This window comes from Nannobrachium achirus, assembly GCF_963921795.1.
Source record: "Nannobrachium achirus genome assembly, chromosome: 11".
NCBI classification, from domain to species: Eukaryota; Metazoa; Chordata; class Actinopteri; order Myctophiformes; family Myctophidae; genus Nannobrachium; species Nannobrachium achirus.
Genome location: NC_137820.1, coordinates 62,636,779 through 62,649,463, shown reverse-complemented (window position 1 = coordinate 62,649,463; position 12,685 = coordinate 62,636,779). Strand labels below are relative to the sequence as shown.

The 12,685-nt window shown below is 40.6% G+C and overlaps 1 protein-coding gene across 6 annotated transcripts in view; it reads left to right on the top strand.

Moving 5' to 3' along the window:
* The window catches only part of ppp6r3 (protein phosphatase 6, regulatory subunit 3), a 54,182-nt gene that overhangs the window by 19,704 nt on the left and 21,793 nt on the right, over positions 1 to 12,685 (top strand). For 3 of the 6 annotated variants that reach the window (XM_080736523.1, XM_080736520.1, XM_080736519.1), the window contains exons 11-18: positions 1,454 to 1,612; positions 2,643 to 2,707; positions 2,894 to 3,009; positions 3,168 to 3,253; positions 5,164 to 5,250; positions 6,563 to 6,660; positions 11,214 to 11,268; positions 12,257 to 12,387. In XM_080736523.1, the coding sequence (XP_080592649.1) occupies positions 1,454 to 1,612; positions 2,643 to 2,707; positions 2,894 to 3,009; positions 3,168 to 3,253; positions 5,164 to 5,250; positions 6,563 to 6,660; positions 11,214 to 11,268; positions 12,257 to 12,387 (797 nt within the window). The remainder of the gene's footprint in view (positions 1 to 1,453; positions 1,613 to 2,642; positions 2,708 to 2,893; positions 3,010 to 3,167; positions 3,254 to 5,163; positions 5,251 to 6,562; positions 6,661 to 11,213; positions 11,269 to 12,256; positions 12,388 to 12,685) is intronic. The other 3 variants (XM_080736524.1, XM_080736522.1, XM_080736521.1) reach the window with 2 other exon arrangements.

Genomic DNA, 12,685 nt, shown 5'->3' with positions numbered 1-12,685 from the left:
GCCAAGATATTTTGTGTAGAGTGAAAACAGGAGGGGGACCAGTATAGAGCCCTTGGGAATCCGGTTCACAAAGTATATGGGTTTGGTTAATTATAGTTTAGGGTTTTACCGGTTCGATCTGGTTTACCTGATTATACCGGTTCAGTTTATGAATACCAACTAAACCGAGTTGAGGGGAAAAACAAAAGTGACAATTAAAATATAGCTTACAAAATACAAATGTAAACGTATGCTGGCGGCGTCACGTTTATTTTCCGACAGCACTAAATTCATCAGAAAAACATCAGAGAAAACTTATTATGCAGCCAGCCTATGTGTCTGGGTAAAATGAAGAACAGGCTGGAGTGTTTTCTATGGTTGCTTTTTTGTTTTGTCGTTTTCACACAGTCTTGCATAGGGATGTAAACCGGGTCTGTGCCAATTCTGTCCCGGTGCCATGTGGGTCTGTGCCAATGCCACACACAACTCGGTTCTGCAAAACAGTACCTAGGCAGTTGACACATGCTTGAGGTGTGGGCTATGGGATCACAACTGCAGGCACCCTCGCTGCTGAAAAGATGGAAATGTGCTTTGCATTTTAATAATGTATACATGTTTCTTTGATGGGTGACCAAAACTACACTACATCAAGAGGACCCTAACAACGTTGTCACTGTCAGCTGTCAATCTGATCCTATCCAATCCTTTGATTAGAGTAGGTGTATTTGATGTGCAGTGGAAACATTTTCGAAACAAATGCCACGACTGCTGATCAATGAGAAATGTAGGTCTTCTCTCAATAAACAGACTTAATTTTCGCTCCTCGGAGCACAGTTCCCTGCCAGGCCTGGTTGCCTACCAAGGGCCAGCAAAGTTTGGGTTAGGTTTCCATCTGTTTCTGTTAGTGTCAGGGGTTTTGTATGAATTAAAGACTGATTGTTCAGTTTATGGTCAAGCTTAAGATCTTATATCACACAACATATACACTTAGGCAATGTTCACCAAAATAATAATAATGTTAATTATTGAAAAACGTATCCGTTCTCAGCGTTCAGGTACCGTTTAGGTATTGGTACTGTTTTATAAAGTATTCGCTTTAGCATTGGTATCGGATAAATCCTTTCACTGTTTTCTTTTTAAGCCATGTTTAGTTTACTGGATCTTATGTCACTTGTACCTGCTGCAAGGCAGCAAACTATCCAGATATTGGGTTAATTCCCTGCTAAGATTTATTCTCTGAGCCTCACATCACTGTACCGCTGCTCTGTTTGGCCAAACCTATCCTTGCAAATTTTACCATTTAATTTGTGAATAAATCTTTTTTTTTTTTTTTTTCATTTTTATGAAAGTTTACAACATTGATACATGATTTAAAAAACAATATTTAACCCAAAAACATTCCTCCACAGCATTGTCATATTTTCAAGAGTGAGTTGCACATGTCTTCACTATTGTTATTTTCCTTTGCCCCCAGGACATGTATTTCAAATACATCTGGAACAACTTCCTCCATATTCAAGTGGAGATCTGCACAGCCATGATCCTGGCCATGCCTCCTGCCCCCACGCACAGCGCAGACAGCCAGACAGACACAGAGCAGGACCACCCCAGGGAAAGCATACTCATCAAACATGTAAGCTTAGCATTTCACTGGTCTGCATCATTCAGACCGCTCCAATTTAACATTGACACCTGATGTTAAAGGTAGTGTAAGTGATGTAATTTAATTCAAATGATAACAAAATGGGTCTATGTTCTGATAGTATTAGCTACTAGTTACTATAGAGTGTTTGGTCCATATAAAGACTTCCGCCCTATCCCCTGTGAGGAGGAAAAAGCAGTTTCAGTTTAGGTGATGGCCTTCCCTCCAACGATAATGGAATCCGTCGAGACGGGGTTGAATAAATTAGAAGACGCGGCTTGTGATTGGCTGGGGCGGAGGTCTGGATCGCTCGGCTGTGGTTACTTGGACCCTGTGGGTGAATGTTGACCTCTATGCCTAAACCTAACCTCAGTAAAACTATGCCTAAACCTAACCTCAGTAAAACTATGCATAAACCTAACCCTAACCTCAGTAAAACTATGCCTAAACCTAACCCTGACCCTAACCTCAGTAACTAACACTATGCCTAAACCTAACCCTAACCTCAGTAACCCTGACGCTAGTGAGGCGCTATAACTTGCCGACGCTGGTGAAGGGAAAAGAAGCGCACCTTCCCCCACCGTGTCTTACGGATTCAATAATAGCTTCCCTCCATCAGCATAGAGTGGGGGCATTCCTCCATCAGGATAGAGTGGTGGCATTCCTCCATCAGGATAGAGTGGGGGCATTCCTCCATCAGGATAGAGTGGGGGCATTCCTCCATCAGGATAGAGTGGGGGCATTCCTCCATCAGGATAGAGTGGGGGCATTCCTCCAATCACCCATTTTGTTATTATTTGAATTAAATGAAATCACTTACTCTACCTTAATCAGGTTCAGCTGGGAACGGGACTCAGTGCCCAGAAACCTTTATTACTGCTGTTTGATAACAGTCAAAAGTGATCATCCTTTTATGTTAACCTTGACTTCGACATTAAGGTTTTATTTCACACAATACAAGCACATAATGAAGCGATTTTTGTGGCTACATAAAACAGTGTTCTCTTCCCTCTTATCACAGCTGTTTCAAAAGTGCCAGTTTATACAGAGAATTGTGGAGGCCTGGAGCTCCAATGAGAAAGAGCAGTGAGTATTCTTTTATGCAATAGAGCTAATGGAGAATTAACATGTCCAGCATTCAGTTCAGTTCGCAGTGTGTGTTCCTCAGTTATTATACTGTGTTCAAATGTTTCAAGAATTGTAAAGGTGCAGTGTTAACGGTTATTTAGATCGGTGTAATCCCCTTGGTAACAACGGTTTGTTTGTTTTCAGGGCGGAGGGTGGTCGCCGGCGAGGATACATGGGTCACCTGACTAGAATAGCTAACTCTATAGTTCATAACTGTGATAAAGGGCCTAACGGACCACAAATACAGCAACTCATCTCCGGTATGGACACAGTGTCTGTCTCTAAGTATCTCCATCCTCACCTTTTTCCACTTTCAGAAAAGTGGCTTTTATGTTGTGTTTAAAGATGTATTTTAAATGCCAACTTGTTTGCTCCTGTCATCTGAATTGAATTCTAATCATCTCTGTTTCTGTTACAGAGCTCCCAGAGGAGGACAAAGAAAGATGGGAGTCCTTTATTTCTGGCCAACTGTCTGACACAAACAAGAGAAACACTGTCGACCTTGTGAGTTTCTCATTCCAACTTAAAAAGAGAGTGTACACACATGGTGAAGTTAACTTGCATATGATCCAGCCTAAATCCCTAGAGCTCCATTATGAGATATTTAGTCTGGTTGAGCCCAGCAGCAGCTGAATTCAGGACTAGTTGGCAAACTATAGGGAGGGAACTATGATGAGCAACTCTGTATCTTATAACATCAATGGCTGCCCTTTAAAAGGGTTAGTTGATGCTGCTATAGAATTAGTAAAACATGAATTGAAGTTTGGCCAAGAGTTTGATGTACCAACTGGCGTGGCTGGTTGTATGTCATGGTGGATTGCGGCTCTGACTGCTTGAAAGGTTGATTCAATCGGCATCAAAGTCATTTAGGTCTACGCCCGTTGACAACGACCACAACCAAAGCCAAATGCCTATTTAGCCGTGCCAGGCCACAATGAGCAAAATAAATTGTTGACTGGCTTTTTGAATATCTTGTATAGGTCGATACATTGTTGACTGGCTTTCTGAATAACTTAATGTATAGGTCATTATACTGTACGTGGGTTTAGGGCTGTCACAATTATTACATAATTGTTTAATCGTGATTTATTTTTCATAATCGTGATTATTTTTCATAATCGTTTCCATGTTGAAAACTTTTCACATATAAAAATAAATAAATAGTGGAAATAGCAGATCTACAAGCTCAGTTGTGAGCTTATTCCACTACCAATGTTCTGCTATTTCCACTACTTTTTTAAGTATAAAGTTGTCAAATATGCCAGTCATTTCTTTGTATATTTAGGTTATGTGTCATATCCACCATGTGCAACTTAAAAGCCTAAAAGCCAAACAGAAATGTAATTGTCAACGCCAAAAACACAATTAAATCGTTAATCGCAATTATTTGAGCGACAAATAATTGTCAAGTAAAATGTTATAATCGTGACTAGGGACGGAGCTAGTTATTTTTTTTATAGATGAGCACCTTATCAATCCTGCTTATTGAGACAGGCTTTTATCGAGCCCACTATTTAGCGGTTTCTAATATTTTGTGGAGGGAATAAGCGTTAAATGGCTTTATGTTATGAATAGTACTGTAATAATTTCTTGATCGCCTCTTGTCTTGATTGTTTAACCCATTTAGGCCTAGAATTATTGACTGCTTTAACCAGTGAAAAATAGCAGATATACAAGCTCACAGCGCGGCACCGAGCGCCGCGCTGCGAGCTTGTAGATCTGCTATTTTTGAAAAAGTCATGAAAATGTGTGCAAATCCTTGAATATATGTATTTTCAAAGCGAACGGTTGTAACTCAAATTTTGCTTCTGGGTGGTCCCTGGAACTAAATATTTTGAGATGCGGGTCCGTGGCCAAATAAATATCATTTTGGGGGTCCTTCACATGAAAAGGTTTGAGAACCACTGACATATAGTAGTCTCTCAAGAACAGACTAACTGAGCTCCAGTGAAGTGAAAAGGACCTTTTCTTTGACGATGGCTGACCAGATTGCTGACATATAGAAACATAGGTTTTTTCCAAAAATCTTAGAAGGATTCAAAAGACACTTATAGAATTCTGATTTTCACGATTTTTCAAAAATAGCAGATCTACAAGCTTGCAGCGCGGCACTCGGTGCCGCGCTGTGAGCTTGTATATCTGCTATTTTTTTTATATTTAAAGCATAAAATATTGCGTCATAATGTGTTCAGGCCTAAATGGGTTAAACATGACGTCATGGGCCGCTATGCTCGATAACAGGCTTGATAAGCCCAAAGGTTATTGATACCGGGTACTCAATACATTTGTTACCGAGTTTGTAGCGGACCCTTGTTTCGAGCTCTGTCCCTAATGGTGACAGCCCTACGTGGGTTACATTGTGAGGCCTACACACACACGTTTCTGCATCTAAGCTCTTGTCTCTTAACCTCCAGGTGAACACACACCACATCCATTCTTCTAGTGACGACGAGGTGGACTTCAAAGACAGCGGCTTCCACCAGGACTCCTCTTTACAACAAGTAAGACCTATATACATACATACACACACACACATGCACACACGCACACACACACGCGCGCACACACACACACACACACACACACACACACACACACACACACACACACACACACACACACACACACACATACACACACACAGAGTGGGCCCATAGCCAGACAGGTGTTCAAGCAGTAGGCTTACTGATCAAGAGACACACCAGCCAGTGAGTGTCTGTGATGAGATTAAAGCCTGATTTATACTTGGTTGCATGTCTGCGTCGAGCACCGATAATTGCAGATCTACAAGCTCACAACACGCTGCTCTGCAGGCTTGTAGAGCGGCTGTTGTCACTGTGTGACACCTGCATGCAACTAAGCATAAATCAGACTTCTTAGACATACACGTTCTGTTGTCTCAAGGAAGCATTTGTATTGCTTTGGAAAAGAGCCATATTTCTAAGTAGTATGGATGGGAATTAATATTCAGAGCAGTTGAAGTGACTAGCACATGAGACGGGGCAATGTAATAACATATTGTGCTATAATCAACCAGTGTAGTTTGCCATTACTTGACAAGAAATGTCTGGGTATAGCCATTCAAAACATGCTACACTATCCACTGAAGATGGTATGCAATTGACAGATATTGCTCTTATGAGCTCCAGGCAGTACTACTTAAACAGTAACTGTTCAACTTGACACCTAAATTCTAAATTTCTCATTGGAAGACTAGGGAGACCACCTCCAACCACTGCAGATGTTTTAGCTATATTGTATTAACATACTCTTCTTATACAGATTGGTTAAAATAACATTTAATTCATTAAAATAAAGTCTGGAATGCAGCTTTAATACTGAAGAAAAAAGAAGCAGTTACATTCTCAAGGCAAACATTGAGAGCAGTTACATTTCATCCATGTTCTCTACATAATTTTCATATAATGAGTTAAAATGGATCATAGATTAATATTAACCAGTTCCTGAAATGTACTGAGAACTATGGGCCCTTCTCTGATACATGTTATAGTATCCAGCTCTGTAGATCTAAAAAACAAATGTATTTTGCATTGAGACAATAATTTGCTAATGTTTAGAGCTACAGACTATTAAATGAAACTAATATCTTGAAGCATTTTGTGACATGTCTTAATGCATGATGTGTTTGCTTTTGTTTTAACTATAACACTTTCAAAATGTAATTCTCTCAATGATAGAATGTTTTTTAGAACTATATTATACACACTTCCTCTTTGCTGTATTGTATAAATAAGTGCCAGCTTTTTGTAGAGCCAAGACTATATCATTATCGTTGGTCCTGGGCTTTGCCAGGCCTTTTCTGATTATCAGATGCAACAAATGACGTCCAATTTTATTGAGCAGTTCGGCTTCAATGATGAAGAGTTTGCTGATCAGGACGATGTTGTGGAGTGAGTACTCATACTGCATGACTGAGCCTAGTGTGTGAATCAGGGATGGGACGATTTGAAACTGTCATATCACGTTTATTGTGACAAAAGAAATCGCGATTTACGATATTATCACGATAATCCAAATCCATTATCTTGGGGCGGACCATTTGCCAAGAAATAGCAGATCTACAAGCTCACAACGCGTCACGTTGTGACGCGTTGTGAGCCTGTAGATCGGCTATTTTTTGGCAAAGACATTTGATAGAGTGGGGGAAAAAAGACTGTCGAGTACACATATTATATCTTTTACCATTTATAGAGTGGTACCGGATATGCAGCTCGGCAAATAAAAGGTGAATTGATCCCAGTGCATGACGGAGGACGATGTCACGATAAATAAAATCTCCACGATACGATTATCGTGAGTTTTTTTTATCACGATAAACGATAATATCGCGTATCGTCCCATCCCTAGTGTAAATGTGTAACTCTTAAAGGGACAGGACACTAAAAACACTAAGCTGCTGGGATGTCTTTGACATTATTTTTTAAGTGCCTTCTTTGAAAAAAAATGGCCTTTTTGATTATTTCAGAAACTGATGCAGCACTAGGAACTCATAAACCGCATGGAGTTTTAAAACATGTGTTGCTCTGCTGAGATTTTTGAGTACCTTTGGACTGAAAACAGTAATCTGGCATTACTTCCACCTAATGTCGCAGCCTTTAGTCGCATACTTGATTATCTGGCAGCCATAAAATAATGTCAGCACACTACATGACCTGTGTATAACATGTGTCCAGCACTTGTGTTTTGGGGTATTGTCCCTTTTCTTTCTTACAGAGGGGTAGTTATAGGTGGGGGTTTTCTCATATAAAGGCTCTGGGTTGTTAGATGTCACTAGTGATCATTGTCAGAATGTGTCCCCATTATCTGCTTCAATTTAACCAGGGCTTACCTTAATCACTTAAACCCTGCATATACTTATTTGACTGGGGTCCCCCAGGCCTCTATCCTAGGTCGTCTAATATTTTCCCTTCAACACCAAATGTCTTGGCCGTAAAAGGCCGATCTACGCATTGCGTAACTTGTAGCTCGGCTATCGTTTGCACATGTTTGCCCGTAATAGGGATTCTAGGGTTCATGTGTTCAAGTGGCACTGACTGTTTTAATTCCTACCAGGGTGTTAATTCCATTGACCTGGTATCCTTTCTAGTATTTTGTTCAGGGACTAGTTGGTTAGACCTGGCAAAATACCTATACTAGGGGCTGTGGGGACCGAAGTTGCGAGCCACTATCTCCTTACTCTATGTACATCTAGGGATTAGAATTCACCGTTTGTCAGCCTTCTGATTGGTCCCTGAGACTCCCTGACTGGCCAACCAGAAAAAAACATTCACTTTTTGCTATCGGGGGTGGAGTTTGTGCAGTGGAGAATGTTGCTTCAGGCTTTCAAGAACAGTCCGCACTGCGCGACACGGCATGCGTCTGGTACGGCCGCAATTTACGGCCGCGATTTCGCTCAATATAATGAATAAGCTTCAACAAACTAGTTCACATGGACCTTATCAATGTAACTAAGAGTTACGATTGGGTACATATATTTTAAATGGGCAGAATTGCGAAAAGCCAGCCTATTATGTGAGGAGAACAGATTATAGTTCTCCTCTTCCTACCCAAGATGCAATGCGCTTTCTTTTTCTATTTCTATTCTCTCTCTGATCCAGAGGATTAAACTAATTAAAACATATATTTTCGGGGGGAAATTACTGTTTTGCTATGTAATTACTGTACCTTTTTCTTCCCTTTTTATTAATATCACGTAGACGTGTTTTTTTTGGTACTTTATATAGCTGTAATGAGGCTATGAAGGAAAAAGAAATCCCATCCACTTCCACTATAAAAGAATCTGCAATAGTGATTCTGTCCCACTGGGATTAAACAAATTAAAACATATATTTTCTGGGAAACCCCCTGTTTTGCAATGTAACTACTGTACCTTTGTCTTCCCTTTTTATTAATATCACCTAGATGTTTTTCCTTTGGTACTTTAAATTGCAATAACGAGGCTATGAAAAAAAAAAAAAAATCCCATTCACTGCCACTATAAAAACAATCTGCCCAGGGTTAATGTCCCACCATAGTAACAGGGCAGAATGGGGCGGGATTTGCAAAAGCCTGAATTAACAGACACACTGTATCATTCCTGAAGCCTTCATGATAACTGAGAATTGGAACGATTCTGACAGCAGAGGCAATTTTTGTCATGCGATACTGAACTGGGGGGCGTTGAACACGTTTCGTTGTCCCTGTTCATACTAAATATGAACATGCCATTGGTGGAAGAATCCCAATCCTAGTTGTTCTGAATGCAGCACACATTCAAGATATTACATCATAAGTTAGAAATGGGTGGGGAAAATTTGGTGTAATAACATTAACCCTTGAGTAGCATATCTGTTAATTGTATCTACTAATCATTTGTGGGTAGCTTGTGGGTAGTTTGTAGTTGGCTAGTACATTATGTGTGTGTGTTGGGTAGTAGCCTTCTCACATCTTGTGGGGCGAAGGCTGGTCTGGTACACATCTGTGTATCTGTGCAGTCAAGACAAATGGGTAGTTGACAAAGCTCTACACACTAGTCATACCGTACATAATGATGAGAGGATTCATCAGAGCCTCAAATGGTGCATCGGAAATTTGGTTATATTTTGTTTTTAGCCTCTTGGGTTTTAACCCATTTAGGCCTAGAATTATTTAATGCTTTAACTATTGAAAAATAGCAGATATACAAGCTCACAGCGCGGGCACAGAGTGCCGCGCTGCGAGCTTGTATATCTGCTATTTTTGAAAAGTAGTGAAAATGTGTGCAAATCTTTGAATATATGTATTTTTTATGCAAACATTTGTAACTCAAATTTTGCTTCTGGGGGGGTCCCTGGAACTCAATCCTTTCAGATGGGGGTCCGTGGCCAAATACATATCATTTTGGGTGGTCTTTCACATGAAAACGTTTGAGCACCACTGACATAGAAACATTGTTTTTTTTTTTTTTAAGATTTGAAATATTCAAAGACTTGCACAAATCTTCATGATTTTTCAAAAATAGCAGATCTACAAGCTCGCAAGCTTGTATATCTGCTATTCCTCAATAGTTAAATTACCCAGGGCCCAGAATTTGGTGTGACACCCCTGCTCTTGGGTCATAAGGTTGTTAACTTCCCAGTTGTCTTGTCTGCACTATTGTCTGGTGGCGTAGGTGAATCCTAGCACAGTGTAAGTTTTGGGGGCTCTTACACTAATATATTTGTGTGTAAGGGATAATGTCTCGCTCAGCGGTCATTATCGAGTGACGGCTGAGGGATTTCTTCACTCAATAACGACCACTGAGCAAGACGACGTCCCGCTTATTACACGGCTACTTAATAAATACATTAATAATTTGACTAAAAACAAAGTATTTCATTGCTTAGAGTAGTGAAAATATTCCACAAGTGCTGCGCTGGGTGGCCCCCCAGCGAGGCACCAGAAATTACAGAACACTGATTTCAGTGATTGACCAATCAGAATCAAGCATTCAACCAAGCCATGTAATAAATGTGTATGATAGGCCCTCAAACAACAGACTGTGCATAACTGTAGTCCTGGGTTTCCAAATGATGACAGACCCTGTCTTCCTGTTCTGGTTCATTTTCACATGGCTTCATTCGATTGGCTCGGCAACACATTTGAAGGAAAAACATAAAGTGGTCCTTTGTGTTTCCCTTTCAAATCTGCTGCTGAGCCAATCAAGCTAAGCCATGGGACAGTCGCTGAATCGGTACAGGAAACAATTATGCCACCGTTTGGAAACCCGGAACTACAATTATGCACCGGTAAAAGTGTAAATTAATTAACCGTTCAGCTACAAGGAATTGATCTGATACATTCCAACCTTGACAAGTTTCACATGGCTTGGATTGTTGGAGGAACACTGTTTAGTAAGGGCTAATATCACTGGAATTGGAAGAATAGAGTGTGTGCTGCTGTGAGGTGGGATAAATGGATTCGGGGGTGGCAGGATTAAGTGAAACGGGCTGGCAGTTTTCATATGACTTAATCTGCCGTCCATACAAATACGATTTTAGATGAATCAGCACACGTTTTTAATTGTTTAGAGTTTAGACCTTTCGGACACATGGAGCCTGTGTTTTGCAGGCTCAGAAGACGCCGCCGTGTGTACAACCGAATGCGTATATTTCCTGAATACGATGACGTTACAGCCCAACGTGTCCCTTAACCCGCATGCGCTGCTCCCTCAACAACAAACACCCTCAACAACAGAGCGTGATAGGGCTTTAACAGCAAAATGTACTGCTCCCTCTAACAAGTGGACATGATAAAAGAATCGCTCAATTCTTCTCTCTTTTTGGTGCTTTGTGGCAGCCTTGGGTGGGTGGGTGGGTGGGGGGGGGGGTTCAATATGAAGTTGTTGATGCTAGTTGCAAACGATTGGTCTACAGTTTGTGTTTTCATGAATGTGGATGCCTAACGACCTAACCTAAATTAAACTCTGTTCTCTTTAACATTGCAGTATTCCCTTTGATAGAATATCAGACATCAATTTTTCACTGAATACAAATGACAGTGTAAGTATTTTGATTATTAACCTGATTTTGTTGTTGTGATGCACATATGTCATAATGTATTTTCATATAGTTGTGGGTGGCCAACAAAGCAACAATAACAAAACATTCCAACAGGAGAAAACAAGACATGTAACTGCACTAAATTGAAATGTGATGCTGTGTATTCTGTATCATGTCACCACCAGCATAGCTAGAATTAACGAGTAATGGAACTGAACAGCAGCATCTAGATGTTTGACCGGTAATGCTTGATTAATTTGCCATCGTACTGTGGTGTTGTGCTCCTAGCAACTCATTGTGAGATTGTAGATGGGCTGTATTCGGAGTGCAGCAATGACGTATTAATCGGGGGTAAGCCCGGTTTGAAGTTGAGGTTAACCCATTTAGGCCTACGATTATTGACTGCTTTAACTATTGAAAAATAGCAGATATACAAGCTCACAGCGCGGCACCGAGTGCCGCGCTGCGAGCTTGTAGATCTGCTATTTTTGAAAAATCATGATATTTCTTTGCAAGTCTTTGAACATATCTATTTAAAAGCGAACATTTATAACTCAAATATTTGCTTCTGGGTGGTCCCTGGAACAACATATTTTGAGATGGGGGTCCGCGGCCAAATACCTGTAATTTTGGGGGTCCTTGACATGAAAAAGTTTGAGAACAACATGATTTAGAAGAAGGATTTAGAAGTCGGGTCAAAGATCGGGTCAAAGATATTCAAAGACTTGCACACATTTTCACGTTTTTTCAAAAATAGCAGATCTACAAGCTCGCAGCGCGGCACTCGGTGCCGCGCTGTGAGCTTGTATATCTGCTATTTTTCAATAGTTAAAGCATAAAATAATGGTTAAAGTGGTTAAAATCTAACGCGACTCGGGCGCGTTCCAGGTATTTGAGAGTTAAACAGTGTTTTGTTCATGCACGTATGTCACGTGTACGCTTATAAACGCATCCGTCTATAAGGTTATGCTCCATGTCTGTTCCCCAGGCAAACATAGCTCTGTTCGAGGCTCGCTGTAAGGAGAAGATCCAGCAGTTTGAAGATGCTGGTTCTGATGAGGAGGACATCTGGGATGAGAAAGACGTAACCTTCGCTCCGGAGACACAGAGGCGTCCCAGGTATAACACAATAGATCTCGGGTCAGTTCAGTTGCCAGTGCCACCAAACACCTTGATTACACCAGGTTACATGTTTTGCCGCCAGAAAGTAAATGCTCAACACATGAAATCACATTATAGTAGTTATAGGTAAAAGCCTGGGATGGTATGGTGTTGTTGACAGCTTTATTGACATTTATCGTTCAGAGAATACATAGGACCACAATGGAAACGCCCTTAGGGATTGTTCTCCTTTTTAGCATTATTGTATAACTGCACCTTAAGGCATTCACCAAATATTCAAATATAAAAGTCACTA